This window comes from Gymnogyps californianus, chromosome 4 (genome assembly GCF_018139145.2).
Source record: "Gymnogyps californianus isolate 813 chromosome 4, ASM1813914v2, whole genome shotgun sequence".
Classification (NCBI taxonomy): Eukaryota; Metazoa; Chordata; class Aves; order Accipitriformes; family Cathartidae; genus Gymnogyps; species Gymnogyps californianus.
In genome coordinates, this window is record NC_059474.1 from 58,488,626 (window position 1) to 58,507,087 (window position 18,462).

The 18,462-nt window shown below is 36.0% G+C and overlaps 1 protein-coding gene across 1 annotated transcript in view; it reads left to right on the forward strand.

Annotated features, from left to right (window-relative positions):
• Positions 1 to 10,331, forward strand: part of SGMS2 (sphingomyelin synthase 2) — a 35,669-nt gene extending 25,338 nt beyond the window's left edge. Inside the window, exons 2-6 of the mRNA XM_050896061.1 lie at positions 1,562 to 2,223; positions 3,007 to 3,124; positions 4,945 to 5,098; positions 7,367 to 7,533; positions 8,366 to 10,331. Of these exons, the coding sequence (XP_050752018.1) occupies positions 1,769 to 2,223; positions 3,007 to 3,124; positions 4,945 to 5,098; positions 7,367 to 7,533; positions 8,366 to 8,569 (1,098 nt within the window). The 5' untranslated portion in view covers positions 1,562 to 1,768 and the 3' untranslated portion in view covers positions 8,570 to 10,331. The remainder of the gene's footprint in view (positions 1 to 1,561; positions 2,224 to 3,006; positions 3,125 to 4,944; positions 5,099 to 7,366; positions 7,534 to 8,365) is intronic.
• Positions 10,332 to 18,462: the final 8,131 nt, after the last annotated feature.

Here is an 18,462-nt window from a genome sequence, read left to right on the forward strand (position 1 = left end):
TTGTTTAGAGATTTGGAAAAAGTCAACCAATGACAGTGGATTTCGGAAACACTGCCAAAAGGTTAATTTAGAAATGCTTCTTGACTATTTCAGTATTATTTGTATGAATCTCGCATATTTGGGATCTGAACCTTTACCCCTTCTCTCTTTTAGCAGTAGGAGCAGCAGCTAGGAAATCAGTGGGATTTACATGCTGACCATGTTAAATGTCTTCTCTATTTGGGGGGATGAGCGGGGAGGGACCAAAACACAAACACTTGACTTTCCAGGCTGTTTTAGATTGTCCCTGCTATCAAGAGATCAGTTACTGGACAGGTTTTTCCTGAGCAGGTAGTTTTCTCTTAAGCCAAGTTCTGTGATGTACGGTTAGGGAGACCTGGCAGCTGTAGTTTCCATCATGATGACTTAATTGTACATATAGCATGGCAAACTGTGGGAGCCTGTATTGGCATGCGGAGACTTGAGGTGGTTGTAGGGTTGAACTTCTCCTAGAGGAACAATTTAAAAAAGAGGGAATTATAATTTGCTGGTAGATAGTGAACACTTTGTACATGATAATACTAATTTTGCCATAGGAGCTGAGCAGAGTAATAAAAATAGGTACATCGCAACTACAGTAAGTAAGTGGTTTCACAGAACTTTAAAGTGGGGGGGGGAATGGCCTTTGTTTTCACTAAAGCAATGTCAGTTCTGTAGAGGTGAACTGCATTCTTTTTCTCTTTGTAGAAAATGTTGTTAAAACGTATGTACTTCATCTATTTTTTTTCTAATGAGACTTTACTGAATTGACTGATGCAGCCTGAAATAAATCCTGTGCGATAATGAATCTTGCTATTTGTTCCTGTTTAAAAAAAATGTATTTAGACATATTAAGTAACTAAAGGACAAACACACATCCATTTGTAGTCTGTCCTACATATAGGTTACCATAACTAAGAATCTAATCCAGAGGTATATTTCTCAGTTCTCTGAAGTTTCAGACATTATTTAGTGGGTACTACAGTAGACACATTTTTTACTTTTTTTGGTTGAAATACTAATTTGGATCCAAGAAAACTTAATGGAGTAGATTTTCTAGATGAATCTAAATTACTTTATGCCTTACAAAATCAAATCCTTTGGTGCCCTTCTGTTTTCTGTCGTATCACCTGGACTAACAAGATTGCCTGATCTATGTGGACAAACCATGTTAATATCTGTAGCAACCCTAGGGTCAAAAAGGAGATACTTTGTATGGAATGCCCCTAAGCAATAAAATTCAGTATTGCTGCAAACATGGATTAGTCTTAATTCTGACAACTGTGCTGTCATGATCATTAAAGTCTGTGGATCTTGTACTTTAAAAAAAAAAAAACTAAATTGGTACTAGTTCCTAAAAGTTACTCAGTAGGAACTGGCTTGAATTATTTCACGGTGACCACCTGACTCCAGTTTGTCTTTTGACTGTATATGTAAGTAGACTTGGATGGAACTTACAATCAGCATTTTCAAGATATTTGTTCACTGTTACATTACTAGTTCTGAAGGTCCTCAACATCTGGTGGTTTGGTTTTTTTTGCAGATGATACGGTTCTAGAGAAAAGAAAGATTTGTCTTCACAATTTGCTTTACAGTATCTGAATAGTGAAAGCACAATGGACACTTTTTAGAGTTTGACAGAAATCAAAAATCGTCTAGGAGCAAGAACGTTGGACTTCAAGGAATAACAGACTTTAGAGAGCCCAGAAATCGGTCACTGATAAACCTGATTTGGCCATACAGTTTGGGAATGAATACCATTGAGACAGCAAAGCTTGAAGAGCATATGGAGGGTCAAAACAATGATGCTTCTAATGGCTACTCACGACCTACTCTCTCAGTCAGTGAAGAGAACAAAAATGGCGCTAGCAAACCAAAGGGCTTGTCTAATGGCTTGCGAAAAACAACAAAGAAATATCCTGATTACATCCAGATTGCTATGCCTGCTGAGTCTAGGAACAAATTTCCTTTGGAATGGTGGAAAACAGGCATTGCCTTTGTCTATGCTCTCTTCAACTTGATTCTAACAACTGTCATGATCACTGTGGTCCATGAGAGAGTACCTCCAAAGGAGCTAAGCCCTCCCTTGCCTGACAAATTTTTTGATTACATTGATCGTGTGAAATGGGCTTTTTCTGTATCAGAAATAAATGGAATGATACTAGTTGGATTATGGATATTCCAGTGGTTGTTTCTTAGATACAAGTAAGTAGCTATGTTTTTTTTCCTGCTGTATGTTTTACAGAACATTGGTTTCCCTTATTCACTTTGGGTAGAAGAAATCTTATGGTAGAATCTGTAGCAATATTGTAGAATAGGGCTGGTAGGAACATGACAAAGGGATGACTTCTTTAGAAAATGTTCCAGTGTCCATGTTGGATACAGAAAGACAGGTTTCTCCTGATTGTTGAGTAATGTTTTTTAAATCTGAATTTCTGACACTGACGTTGTATTAGTCAAATTTATTCTGGGATTGGGTTTTTCAAAGTGTGTTTAGTGACATGGTGATGTTTAAACAGGGGAAATCATGAGGACAAAAAAAATCTCATCCAAATTTGAGGAGGAACCCACTGTCCTCTACAGCTAGACTAAAAGCTTCTTCCTGTGTCTTAATTTGCTTAAACTAGACATATTTAAGTCAAGTACATGGTTATAACATGGGACTAAGAGGAGAAGGTCACTGAGTTGAGGAAAAGTATGCCTGACTGCACACCTAAGTTAGACTGAGGCCATGTTAAATTGGTTAGATAGCTTTGGTGGGAGCTTTGTAGTATTATGTACTATTATGGGCTAGCAAGACTAAAACCTGAAAAAAGACTTTTTAGTATTTGATATAGAGAAGTGTGTGGTGAAGAGCAGTGGGTGGAGCTGCTCTTTAATTCTAGGGATTTAGCTATCTAATAAAGTTAGAGCTCCATAACTGTTATATGTATATCCTGCATGTGAACTTTGTACTCAATCTTTTTTCCCCCCTTCCCTTACTTTCAGGTCAATAGTGGGACGCAGGTTCTTTTTTATAATAGGAACTTTGTATCTGTACCGCTGTATTACTATGTACGTTACCACCTTACCTGTGCCTGGAATGCATTTTCAGTGTGCGCCAAAGGTAAGAGCCTTTGCTCCCTAATTCTTGCCTTAGTATCTGCCTGAGTCCTTATGGCTCGTTAGAGCAAATAGAAGGTAATGTTTCAGTGTTGTTAAATAACACAAATTACTTTCAGTTGATGTCTTCAGAAACACAGTGATAAAACAAAAGTTGTGTGATACAGAAAGAGCCTCAAGCTGTTGCTACAGTTAAGATGCTTTAAAGGAGAGTACCTATATTGAAATAGTGCTGCTACCAAATTAGTAAACTTGCTTCTGAGGCTCAAGCTAATCACTCTAATACTGCAGCGATATTTTTTTCTTACGTAGTAGGATACCTAAGGTCAATATTGTAATTCATAGGCTGATATGCAAGCTTGTGTTGCAGTAGCCTTTTAAAAAAACCACAATGTTACCATGTGCTTTGTCCTGTTTCTCACACTATTTTGTCAAGAGCTATTGCAATACCTGAAGTCAGCTGCCTGTCCCTGCTTCCAACCTGCAAAATGTATATAAATGTGACTAAAACAAGTTTAGCTATTTAAATGAGCTGATACATATAGAAACATGTACATGCTAATATTTCTACAAGAATATTTAAAAAAATTTGTGTCAGTGTAGTGAAGTGGTGACACAAAGGAATTCTGTTACTGCCATTTTACGTTACTAATAAAAAGTTGTAGACATAATTGTCTTGGAACAAACTGTATCGTGTTGGCTGCACTGAAAGAACAGTGCACTTGAGAGAGTAAGAAGCAGTTTGGTTGTGCACTGAGAAGATAAGCATTTTGAAACCTAAAAATATTGCCAATTTGCTTGGGGGATAAATTTGTCACTTCTTGGGTAGGATCTCATCAGTCTTGAGGTACAGCATCATATCTGTTCAGTCTTACTCTTTCACACTGGGACACCTTCGGAATATAGTGGATTAACTACTTATGAATCAGTATCTATTTGAAAAAGCTTTATTTACATAGCACTATTGTAAAGACTCAACTGTTTTGTTCTACTACCTTGGGGAATGACTTTGTGTCGTAGGCTATTGAGGAGTGGAAAGAGGTAAGCAAAGGAAAACTTAAATGTCTCTGAAAGTGCATTTTGCTAGCATTAAAACAGGATTAATTACTTGAACTCTGAAAAACTTGATAGGTCTTCTGGATTTCTTTTTTTGTCCCATGTAAATATTTTTCTGATTATGGAAAACTCAGCCCTTTATCTTGTTTGATATTTTTTTTTTCCTCAGAGTTAATCTTTAAACAGCTAGATGAAACTGAGTGTTTGCCTAGTATCTATGAGAAATCAAAAGCTGATCCTAATGCATGTTTAAAAAAAATAAATCCTCTAAATCTGAGTAAGTCCTGAGTTTGTAACCAAATCTAAAATTAAGCAAATTTGAGGTTTTTGTCATGTAGAAACATTGCTCAGCTCTCAACAGAATGACAGAAGCGGTACGCAAGGCGGTACTGTATTTGAACCAGTTTTGAATGAGTTTTATCCATTCTGTCAATGGCTATTATGAGATACCTGACCCTACCAGTTTTTAATGTTTACCTTTCCAGTATATTCTGCATTTCATTCTCATACAATGCATATTTTAAAATAGCCTGGGAAAGCATAGACAGAGTGCTAGTGTTATCAAGCTGATCTTTAGAACCTGTCAACTGTGATATGCATGCTTATTTGTTTAAAAATACGTGAAAGAAAGCCAAAGAAAATGAAGATAACTTGTGTGCTTTTCTCCCTGTCTCCCTGACTCCACATATGTTTGGGCAAGAAGTTTACTCAAGTCACTTATAGTGCATCTTAAAATTTTTTTTTGTACCTCTTTTTCTGGTGTTTTAGTTGAATGGAGATTCTCAGGCAAAGGTTCAGAGGATCCTGCGACTGATTTCTGGTGGTGGTCTATCCATAACTGGATCACACATCCTGTGCGGAGACTTCCTGTTTAGTGGTCACACTGTGGTATTAACGTTGATCTACCTGTTCATCAAAGAGTGTAAGTGATGGTACTTCAATGCACTTTTCTTGTTCAAATCTGTTGTACGGGGAAAACACATGATAAAAGTGCATGTAAACTATTGCCCTCCAAAAGTTACTAGTCAGCTGTACACAGACAGTACGTGTATGGGTTTGAAATACAAATCATGACTTTGAGCGAAAATGGAACGTGGGTGTAGTAGAAGTGGTGTGGGCTTTAATTAAGGGCTTAATGTGACTAGACGTCACTTCTGTCTTTATATAATGTGTTTACTGGTTGATTGAAGCAAGCTAGCTTTTCATTATTCATTGACAGGTTATTCAAATTTTGGGTAAAACATACTGTAGTAAATGATGCAAATTAGCTCTGTGCAGGTTGGCTGATATACCTTAGATTTTAAGGAATTTCTGTGGCTTGAGCACAGTGCCACTGCACACTTACACTACATCCAGAAGCAAAGGGGATTTTTGAAGTGTGCTGCACGTTAGTTACTGCAAACAATGAAAAGTTGATTTGTGGTCCTTGGCTGCCTTCTGCTAGAGTCTCCTACTTACACCTCTTGGAATTAATAAGAATTTGGCAAGCACACAGAAGATATAATTGGAGTTATGGTTTCCCCCTTTGCTTTACATTGCTATGGGGCATGGGGGGAAACAATATATCTGTGCTGTACACACAGCATCGATTGAGGCTTTGGAGAACTCAGCACCAACTTCTAAATCTGATATATGGTAAGCAGTGCTTCTACCCTGGGAACTTGGCTGCTCGTGAATGCGTAGCAGGGAGTTCCCTTTCCAGTTCACATGTTTGGAATTGGAATCTTCTCTCCTACTGTTGTGTCCTAAACTATGCAAATGCTAGCTTGGCTCATGGGAATGTGTAATTCTCACTGAAACAAAAATAAGACTAGCCAGCATTAGTTGAATGCCTTCCTTTATTAAAATGTTGAGGGAAGGAAGTGTTGCAGTGCTACAATCTGCCTTAAACAAAAAACACGATATAAAAATGCCTGTTTAGTATGACAAACTTCAAATCTGCGGATGCGAGACATTCTTCTTCAAACAGTGATTTAAGATGCTGATTCTTAGGCCTAGGTCTTTCTTGTAAAGTGAACATTATTGGGGTTTTTTGCTCTGCTCTTCTCTTCCTTTCATCCTTTGCTTCTTCATTTATTCCCCCGCCCTCCAGCTTTTTTGCCTAGAATAGTTATTTACGTTTTTAGCCTTGGTATGTCTTTCTTGCTTGGGGCTGTTTTCGTCAACTTCTTGAGATGACTTGGCTCCTTGTAATTTTTTTTTTTTTAAATCAGTAGATACAGATTTGTCTGCAATGTTCTGGGGGGAGTTGAGAGAATTTACTGTTTTGACACTTGCACCAAAATTTAAGTCGTCCTACAGTAACTATTTTGCACAGGCCTCTCAAACTACTGCTGGGTAGGCTTGTTGAGATCAGTAACTCTTCTGCTGGTATTGTGTGAAAGTAAAGGCTGACCATTGCCCCATAAGGCAAGGGGTGCCAAAACCTCCCACTGTGAGTGAAATGAAGCCCGTTAGCCTGTCAGAAGTTATGAATGGTTGCTGTGACACCCAGGGCATTTTTCAATGGGGAAAGAGGGCAGGGGATCTTTTCCACTGATGTGGCTTAAATGCATTTTGAAGAATAGCTTCACTCCCATTTGTTAATCTTTAATGAAAGGGTATAAATTCACATACTGTACTTCCCCATACAGTGTATTGTGTTTCATAGAACAGAGGTCTCATGCAAAGTAGTTAAAACCTAGGAATTAAAATAAGGGTGTCTTTTCCTGTTTAATCTGTGATCTCTGCTCAGTTTGTATCAATTCTAGACTTTTTACTTGAGTGTAAGTTTACTTGAGCATAGACTGTAAAAAGAGCAGAGATTCAAAGCACCCAAGTAAAATAATCAAAGTGTATGTCTTGCCTCAATTCTGTCTCTTCCCCTGCACCCCATACCCTAGAAGTGTTTTAACTGGAAAACTTAATTTGACTATAAAATGGGTGATAGTGCTGTCTAACGGCAAGCTCATCTTTGGCTCATTTTACAAAGTAAGAACGCCTCAGTAAGTTTGCATGATTCTTTAGTCTTGTTTTCTGTGTCAAAACATGGTTCTTGTACCAGTGTGGTATAAATGAGTTACACTTTAAAATTTAGTAGCCTTAATTAAATTATCTTTTTTTATCTTTTCGCCTTCCCTTTATGGATTGCTATAATAATGTATATGGCTTTTTTTGTGTGTGTTTTTCCCATCACCTCCCTATTTCACAGATTCACCACGTCATTTCTGGTGGTATCACTTAATCTGCTGGCTAATGAGTACTGCTGGTATAATTTGTATCCTTGTAGCTCATGAACACTATACTGTAGATGTCATCATTGCTTACTATATCACCACACGGCTTTTCTGGTGGTACCACTCAATGGCTAATGAAAAGGTGAGTGGCAAATACCTTTAGAATCAATGTATAGCCTGCATTTGTTAATACTGCTCAAAGGTCAAAATTAGTTCTTAATTTTGAAATAAAAATAGAGGTTCCATATTGAAGTTTAAACAAACTGGGCAAGGAGTTTCACTTTACTGTGGTTTAAGTAAATATTTAATGGATTAAGATGTTCTTTTTTGATCTGCACCTGTTATGAAGTTATTTCAAAATTTAGTTTTTGTAAAGTTATTTTTAAAATTCCTGATATTTTGGCTTAAACATTTTTTGAACTTCAAGGTTTTATTGCTGTAGTGGATGTATAGAATAGCTCTTGTTTATCTAAGCTTATGAATAAACAGTAGTTCAGTAATAAAATTTCTGACTAACCTAAATTACCTAGACCATCCTAAAATTCTAGTGACAGTTCTGTAAATGTCACTAGAAGTACATTGTTCAGAAGGTATCTGCTGCAGTTGTTTCAAGAACACTTTCAAGTAGCTCTCAAGCCATTTGAATCTACTTTTCAACTATTAGTCATCAATGGAAACATGACATGCTTGAAAGGACTCATGTTCAAAAAGACTTGAGTGCTTTGTCTCCCTAAATTTTGTACAGCAACAAAGCATCCCTTTGTGTTAAAGATGTTCAGTTTGTAGTATACATTTGGACTATGATGTATATGCTGTCTCAGTCTGTTTTTTCTAGGCTAATGCACCTCATCTTTGCAGAAATGCATGCAAATATATTGCATTTTTGTAGTTGTCTTGACTCAACATAATTGATTATAATGATTTAAACTGATTGTCTGTTTCCTTTTCTTCTTTACCTACTTGTGCCAGTACAGACTTTAAAGGTCTCTTCGCAGACAAATTTTCTCTCTCGAGCATGGTGGTATCCAATATTTTATTTCTTTGAGAAGAACGTGCAAGGCTCTGTTCCTTGCAGCTTTTCCTGGCCGATATCTTGGCCTCCCAGCTGCTTCAAATCTTCATGCAAAAAGTATTCACGGGTTCAGAAGACAGGAGAGGACAATGAAAAATCTACCTGAAGAAAAGAAGGAAAGCATCTGCTCTGTTTTTTTACCAAAACATTAATGCTGTAACCAAAGTTCTTAAGAGGACTACACTGTAACTGAAGAAGTGGACCAAGCTTCTGTGCAATTGATTGGAAAGACAATTGTAGACAAACATATTGCCATTTCACGTTTTCCTGTCATCAGACTGTACAGACCTATTCTACTCTTCAGTGCTAACAGAATGCACCACTGATGGGATTTTTTTTTTATTAAAGAAAAAATGGAGCAGGACTTTGCTTTACGAATGAGATAGAGGTGCCAAAGACCACATTAACACTTTCATTACTATCACTCATCCACAGAAGCACCCAAAAACCTCATCTTCAGAGTTCTGGAGTGCATAAGGGCAAAAACATGCTAAAATGTAAAGGCACGGTATCGACATATTGAGGCATATAAAAAAAAAAAATAACACAATTGTGGGAAGTGGTTTGTTGCATTATTCTTGCTAATGAAGGTAAGGCCTTTGCGTGACTGGTACAGCTGCAAGCGAGTCTTGACTTTTTTTACACTCTGTGGGTATGAATATCTTATGACCCTAAAATACTACTTACCACCATTATGTCCATATACCAATTTTTACATTTTTATTAATAATTTTATATTTAACTGTTGTGCTACCTGATGACTTTGCAAATTAGGAATAGCTGCTAACATCAGAGCTCAAGGAGCTTAAAATTTTATTTTTAAAAAAGGACACAGTTTCAAAGTCTATATCTTTAATTGCAGTTTGGCCTTGTGTATATAGCTATACAGTGCCTATCAGTGTATGTACACGCATATACACACAAAAGCACACACTGCTGTGTAGTTAAACATATATTAAAACTACTTACTGGAAAGAGTGATCATACTGTTCTTAATTCAGGCAAAAGTCTTACAGATCTCACCTGCTTGAGGAATGCAAGGCCAGGTCCAAAATGGGGCTATATTTAAAAAAAAAAAAACTTTTTTTTTTAATTTTAGTAGCTATCTCTTGCTGAAACTATGTAGCAAGTTTGCTTGGGAGCCATAGTTCTGCATTGAATTTCTTTTTTTACCTGTTGGCACATGTTTTGGTGACTTTAAAAAAACCAAAAAAGTGCCAAGGTGAATACCTACAACAGTAGCATTTCTTCAATTATTACCTAAACCCATTTCATATTAAATGACACTGTGGTAGAACTCACATGCAGATTCCCTTTTTTTTTTTTTTTCCCCCCCCAGGGTTTTAGTCCAACTAAAATGGCTATTTAGGCAAGTTGGCTGAGAATGTGGGAAATTACCATAGCAAACATGTAACAAACCCACAAATTAACAGCTACCTGGTTCTTGCTGGTTTTTATTTTGTGTATTGTTGGGAAAGCAAAGTAGAAAATTAGCATACCATGTTTAACCATTTATGTTCTGTATTAATTTCTGCAGTTAACTCAATTTTATTTTCAAATCTTCAGTAAAACCTGATAGCAAAGATAAAACTGCATTAAGTGTTGAAGTGATACTAATATAAAGGAAATGCTGCTTATTTTAAGAATGTCTTGAACTGAATGACAAGTGTGAACACAGTTTAAATAATGACAACTTGTTTTTAAAAAGTCCAGTTGAAGTTATAAAATGCAATACAGAGTATTCAAATATGATTTTTTTCAGTTAAAGGGATCAATTGCTATGAGTTGTACATGAGAATATTATTAATGTGCATTTCAAATATTTTTGTGCATTATCAAAGTAATACAATAAACAATGTTCCTTACAATACATCCTTGGTAAAACTTAGCTAAGAAAGAAATTCTACTGATGTTTGGTTTTGTTATTTAAAATAAGCTTCTTAGACTCTTAAAACATGCTCCTGGAAGCTGTGTGTATATGGGCATACCTATGTTTTCATTTGCTTGCTCCTGGGAGGCCTTGAGCAGCTAACAAAGCCAGTATGAAAACATTTATATGAAAGTCCTTTTTCTGTATCATATAAATGAATCTGTTCAATGCCAGTCTGTAAATCTCCCAAGATACTTGTTTATAGCAATACTACTTCATAGAGCATAGTATTTTTTTTGAAGCTGAATTCTAAGCTTCGTGATATCTTAAATATGGTCGTGTTAAGCCACTTGTAGTAATACTATCTTTCAGAAATTGTGAATGACTTTTATTAGTGGTAACCATGCCTTGAAAATAACATGATGAAAAGCGTTCCAGTAAGGAGCTTAAAGAGTGGTTTTCATCTGGTGGCTGAATAATAAATACTTTGATAGTCTAGATAGCTAATTGTCTGCATAACCACCACCATGTCTCAGTGGTATTTCCATAATATATCTGCAATGTCGAATTTCTTCATGCAGGATGAGGTGTTTGGGTTTTTTACACTTATTCCTATCTCTGGAAGGAAAAAATATGAAATTGATGAAGTAGAACTAAGTAAAGATTATGCTTTTGGGCAGTGTGAGCTTTCATTCTACTGCTGAATTTGACAGAAACTTCTATTGTAATACAAAAGGAAAGTTTAAATGGCAGCCCTAGCTCAAAATACTTGATTCCTCTTCTGGCTCGGCCCTCCCTTAAGTGCTTAAATTTTCTCCATTGTATCAAAGACCTCAAAATGGTGTGTGTGTTTAATTAGGAGAAAAGCCCACTTCTCTGCTCTCTCAATAGCTTTACATTGCTTTTGCAAAATTGGATGGTATAGATGTATTTGAAGACTCTTTAGGCCTATATGTAAGGTGATGAAATGGGGTAAGTAATGGTATATGCTAGTGCTTACTGCTATAGTAGTTTATCCAATACAAACCACAGCTGGTACATAAAAACTATTAACTTTAAGAACTTAATGATCATTGTATATAAATACCATGAATCTGAAAACATGGTTTCATCCTAAGAGGAAAAAGGATTACAGTGGGTAAAAAGAACAGGAGAAACTTAGACTTCACTTAATGTACTGATCACTTGATTGTAGGCTTATTTGGGCTGTATATGCCCAATGTTTTGCAGTATGTCACTGTAATTATTTTTTCCTGGAGTTACAATAATAATCTTTCTTACAGATGTCACATGAGCTGCACCTGTACTGTGACTATAAATAAAATGCTCCTACTCTCTACTGAGGAGCATTTACATGTTGAACTTCCCAGACACTTTAAAAAAAAAAAAAAGGCACTACACTTGTACACCTGGCATATCAGTATGACTTAGATGCTGTTCTGTGCTTTGCATTTATGAAACAAGCTTTCTTAAATGCCTAACCTAAATTTAAACCTGGATTTAAAAGGTTAACTTGAGCATTTAAAGAAACGTGCTGCTACGTGGTCATGCTACAGATGCTTAATTCCAATGCCAGAAATGATTAACGTATACTTGAAACAACTGTAAATTGACATTTTTATGGTATGTGCTTAGCACTCCCGTGTGGATGTAAATGGTACTAAATGTTAACCATTCGTTGCTGTTTTCTTGGAAAGATATAGCTGCAGGTGAGGTAATAGCAAAAAGAGCTATGCTAAACGTTGCTATGAACTCTAGTACTGGATTTGCTTCCCCCCTTAAAAAAAAAGGGGGTGGGAGAGAAGGAAGGGAAAAAAAAAAATCAAGATTCTATTTATATGTTAAGATACACTACCTTCATGTAATAGAGAAATAAAGCTCAGTAACAGACACAGAACTGGGAAGTATTTTAAGAGATGAGAGAGAATTCTCTTAATTAGATTATTGCAAATCCACTTATCTGTATCTTAGATCAGAATCTGTTCAAACTCTGGCTTTCTCCCATCATTAGTATCTGGCTGGACAAATTTATCCTAAGTTGTTTGTTACTAACCCAAATTCTTTTTCTCATTTCAGTAGATATGAAGTATGATTTACAGTTCTAGAGACCAGATCCATTAACTTCAGTGCAAGGTGAAGTCTTTCCACTTACTTTAAATGAACTTTCCCACAGCTCTTTTTTTTTTAACTTAAAAAAAACTATCTTAAAGATTCATGGGGTAATTTTGAAAACATGTCCAATCTATCAGATGTAGTGGAACCATTTTTCCTTAGTGGCAGACTTAACAGCTGTAAAGCTCCATTGTCATCTTGATATTTTTATAGTATGTGTGTTTTGGACTTACCTAGAGGTCTTTTATAGGCACACAAAATTAGAGTGATACTGTAAGATTGAACACTTCTGAATTTAAGTGTTCTATACCAGGCATTGTAAAATCAATGTCTTAAATTCAGTTACTGGAAAAAAGTCTTAAAAATAAATAGTTCTGTTGGACACCATTCAAATGAGTGTTGCTGCTTAAGTGCATATGAGAAAAATATCCTAGCGTGCCACTGAAGTAACTTTGCTTATAAGTTAGCCTTCATATGCTATTTTATGATGCTTCTCAGTGTCCAAAAAAACCCACCTGTGCCGAGGAACAGAATGAAGACAAAGGCTTTTGTTCTAGTATTTACAAGAAAAAGGAAGGAAGATGAAAACATTGAAGTAGATGGTGATCATATATTGCTTTTTACACGAAATTGAGCTAAAACTACATCTGACTTCTAAGTAATGTAGACTTAAATTGTTTGTGTAATAGTGCTGCAAAAAAAACTACAAGGAAACAGGCAGTATTAAGCACTTCATTCTACAGTACAGATGTGTGTCTGTGATGGTTCTCATCCATAACTTACAATATAAAAATAAAACCCATCTCAGTGAGAGATACTTGGAGATTTTAAAATATTTAAATATTATTAGCAAATTTTCATAAGCTGTTCCTCCAAGCTGTCACTAATAGTTTCTAAAACAAGAACACAGTGCTGCAATGCTTAAAACATACTGCAGCTTTTTCTAGTTGGCTCAAGTTTCCATGGATTTAACCACTTGATTAAATCTTATTAACCTAGGAAGTAGCATATAAGAATTTCAGGCTAGGTACAGGTAACTTAAATATTGTAGGAAAAAGTTCTAGTTCTGAACTCATCTTTTATTTCGGTAGATAATCTTTCCTAACAAAATACTTAGAATGCCTGAATGATGTTTTAAAATGAAGTAATGATATTGTGCAGTCTCTAGTGTGTATCTAAAATACTGATGTTGAGGATTCCTTCTCTCCTGGCGAAAATTAGTGCTTAAAAACTCAGGAAGATTTTACTTGTTTTCAATGAAAATATTTTAATTCCTAAGGACTTGGAGTTTAGCAAATACTATGAGGTTTGTTTTCTGTGGCTGTTTGCTGTGGGCTAACCTTTAACTTAAAGATGCAACCCAGGTAGGAGGAGAGGGCAAACCAGCTCTTGCTGGAAGTAGTAGTTTGACTTTTTCAATTCACATGATATTGGCTGCATGCTACAAGCAGTCTTATCCACACCATAGTGGAAAAAAGATGTTGTATTATACTATTATATTTAGTGTTCGCTCTTTTTCAAATGATTCTGTATTGGTTGGCCCAGTCCTACCCCTAGATAAGTGAGTGGTTTTGTCCTTTACTTGCTGTATGGTTAGTCATAACTGGTTTTAGTTTTGGTAAATGTCAATGGAGAGAAAGTAGATCCATTGTATACAGTGCCTAAGGTGTTTTTAAAGTCACTATGCGTGGGTTTCTTCTAGCAGAAATACTCTTCTTTCAGGCTATGCCTATATAATATTAATTTCAGCTCTGTATTTGCTCTCTGCATAATAAGGCCTTTAGGAGGTTAGCATTTGTGAAACTGTAAAGACTTACTACAGAAGAATCTCGTTTGTGCCAATTGAGATTAATTTTCACAAAATAACTTGCTGAAATGTGTTTGAAGTTGACTTTTGCCTTTTTTTTTTTTTTTAATTAAAAGACAAAGTGGTCAGAAACTAGTCTGAAGTAAAGGCATCTTGAGCAGTTGGGGACCCAGGCACCATGCACGCACATGTGTGCAGAGAGGGGTCTCTGCGGCATACGCAATATTGGATGCAGTACACAGAGGCTTCTCTGGGAAGATAAACTGGGTTGTACTTATATAGTAGGCTGTGAGCCATCTTTGCTTGTCCTTTTGAGCTCCTTTCAGACTGAGGGCACAGTACCAAAGGTGGGAATAGCTAAAAAGTGTAGTGAAGATCACTTACAAACTAGAAAATTATGAAAGGGGCTGAAAAGGCAGACCGCTGTAAAACCAGAGAGTTGTGTTCTAATTAAATGGAGTATATAATCTGGTGTTACTTCAAGCATGTGAGTTGCATTTAAAATGAGTGGGTCTGTTTGCTTTTTAAATTATTGTTGTTATTTTTCTAATTAGAGATGGCAAGAGTGCTGAGAATATCAAGTGGAAATTTATCTCCCTGCTTACTTTTACCTCTACCAGTGAAGTGTTTGTATATGGACCTTAAACAATATTGCTAAACTCCAACCGCTCTTCCATTTTGAGTAACTTGTTATCAGTACTTTTGTTACTTCTGTAAAAACTGGGTTTGCATTCTACTTTTTTCATAGTTTGTTGCCACTCAAAATGCTGCTTATGCTTTAGCCTAGGCTGCTTTGGGCTCCTGTCTTTATGTGCTTCTATTAGCTGCCTTTTCTAAATGGCTCAATACAGAAGAGTAGAATTTACATTTGAGAAGGCTCCAAAATTAAAACTAAAGCCAAAGGTATTCTCATCACACATCTTTGCAGTTTGAAACTTGAAATTATTTTCAAGTACAAAACCTAACATCCTAGGGCATATTTTTTATCTCAGGAATCAATTCTTGCTCTTTAAATATTTAGTAGATTCATTTGTGTTTATTTTCCTGATTCAGTAGAGCATGTGTGAGATGTGAAAAAGATAAATTCTGTCAGTTTTGTGAGGTCAGGGTCACACCAAGGAACCTGAAAGTAAAAGAGGAAATAATGGTTTGATGCCTGCAGTTCTCCTGCTTTCCATGTGACTTTGAAGAGAACTCTAAAGACTTCTGTAAAAACAGTACAGGACGTCACTTTTAACTGCAACATGGTTTCATCCTCATCAGCTGACAGGTTTTGTTGTGTGACTTCTCCTAGGTTGAATCCGTAGCTCTGTACATTAATTGGAGCTATATATCCAACCAGGGAAAAACTAGGCAAGAAAAGCTGTTGGCTGCTGAGGAACCCTAGATGGTAATATAGGAATGCTGTAATGCTTGCATGATAAGGAGCTAATATACAGCCTTTTTTTTTTTTTATAGCTTTAGGGCCCAGTTCTGCAAATGCTGTACAGCATAATGGTACAATAACAAATGATACTACTTAGAGACCTTTTGTGCTGTAGTTTTTACTAATGTTTGCAAGCTGGGCCTCATTTTTACATAAATTGTTCATAATTAGCAAGAGTTGGCTTTATGTTGCAAAACTTTCAGGATGACACTTTCTAGCATGTCAGCTGTTTTGGTTAAGTGGATGACAACTGAGTGTTGTGGTTTGCTGTATACCATGAGATACTAGAGTTGTGATTTGTAAGACATTGCAATCTATGTTCACTGTGTGAAAAAAAAAAAAACAAACTATTGCACTAGCTGTACTTTAAAAAAAGCAATAATGTGAGCATCTTGTAGCTTTATCTCCAAAGGTGCTATCTGTCATGATCACTTGCACTGTTGATCATGAATTTGGTAAAAACGTGTTAAAGAAACTGTTCTATGTGGTTTACTCAGCACATACAAGTTGAAACTTTTTATGGTCAGCCTGTGTACTAACAAATGCAATACTTCTTTGGACTACTTATATGACCACACACATCTTTAAAAATCAAAAACCTATGTCCATTTATGGTGCTAATGATCTCTTAAAAATTATCAAGAGCTGATATTCTCTTCTTACCCATGAACATTAAGGAAAGCTGTTGTGACACCTTTTCAATAAAGCAAAATTTCTCTATGTTTTAAGCCTGTTCCAAATGCTTTTTATATAAATATGACCCTTTTCTATTTCTGTTTTATATAAAAAAATGCAAAATATTATAGTAAGTGTTTTTAATGCAGGAAAATGTTAGGAGTGTATATGGATCTAGATGACATGTCCAAGATTAAATTTTCATACATGCTTAGGATAGCTAACTTTCTGAAACTTGGTCTAAAATACAAGAATTGTATTGGGTAGGATTAAGGCATAGGCTAATAGTTAAAAAAATAATTCTCTGGCTTCATCATCATTGTTGAAGCCTTGGAGACAGAGGATGTGAAATGGACAAAACTGTATTAGGAGAACACCAATTATGCAGTGTACATTAATCTTTTGCTGAAACTTCTGAAAAACAAACTTGTGAAGGAACATGACCATGTAACCATATCTAAAGAACAGAAGTGAAACGACATAATTATCAAGGCAATTCATACTAGGACATTATAAAAACACATGAAAGAGCCTTAAACTAGGATTGTTTAGATTGTGGAACAGCAAAGTAATTTTCTAAGTTTGTTTTAAAGCTTCACAAGCAACCTTCTCTTAAGAAAAAAAAATATCTTGTGCCTTCTGTTGCAGAGGATATTGTTGCTTTTTTTTTTTTTTCCTCCTTTGGTTATGATTTTATGTTGCATATAATGAAGGCCAGTGCACTTCCAAATCTTTTCAAGAGGCATCTTTGGGCAGCAGTACCTACACTTTCTCTCCATGGAGAATACAAAGCCTTTAGTTCTTGTTAGACTCCTTACTTCTCAACTTGCAGTTCTAAAAGTATCTGCCTGTAACACATTTAGAAATCCTACTATAGTCAACTCTGAAATAAGTATGATGCTCTTAACTGGTATGGACACATGAACGTGCAGAGTGGGTGCCATGTCCAGGTACACACTGGTGAGTGAGCAGAGTGCATGTAACAAGGGTACAGTCTGAAACACTGCAGCACACTTCCTCTGCTCTAAAGTAGTCGCACCTTGAGGTTTTGGTCACTAAACCGCTATCTTTCACATACTGGAATAAGTTCTCTTGAATCACTTGCACCTAGTACTTCAAGAAATAAATGGGCTTCTTTGAGATCTATTTTATGGAACTTCTGTGTCTGTGCAAAGAATATTCCAGGTCTAGAGTAACTTAATTTAAAGCAGAAACAAACCCACCATCTAGGATAAAAGCAGGGCTGGCTGGGTTTTTTGTTGAGTGAAGATGGATAGTCTAGTAACAATAGTCTGTGGTGTGTCTTGCTACTTATCTCAGTGCTTGCTTTAATAGTAGGACACTTGGAAGAGCCAAAGATAGAACAAAGTCATCCATAACAGTTCTAAGCCACACTGAAATATAGTTTTCCTATCTTTTAATTACTAGATGCTTCAGAGAAAATGGGTTGTCTTTTTTTAATTTACCAAAAAAAGTGCAGTATTTACAGAAATATTAAGAGATAAATAGCTGCATGTTTAAATGCCCTGCAAAAAGGAAACCTTTGCGAGCATGTGACACACACTTGACTGAGTGAATTTTTAGCATTATCATCTGCTGCGAGTTACAGAAACATGTTTGTCAATATACTAGCCTAACTCAGAACTTTCAAATATTTTCAATATTCTTTTGACAAGGAGAGTGTTTTTTGTGAATAAAGTGCCTGTGGAAATAAAAATCCTAACATTGCCTGCAAGCTTAAATAAAGCATATAAAAACATAGCCCATACTTGAAGAGAATGGGTGCTAACTCAACTGTATAGAATAACTGGTCAACAGTCGTAAGTGTTGATAGGATTCAAAGGCTAAGATGAAGTTTCAGAATGGAATATTATATTGCTTTTGAGAGTTTACTGTGTTAAACTTGCAATGTTTCTGGTTGGGCCTTAACTGTGTAACTTGGTTACCTTTAAAGAAAAATGAGTTAATTTGAATTTTTTTTAACACTCGTTTTAATGACAGTCTTTACTCTGGTGGGGTTTTTTGTTTGCTTGTTACATGGAGGGGTTTTTTACCTGTTAAAAGTAGAATCACCAAATACTTTGATTACTCAATTTAGGGCAAAAGAGT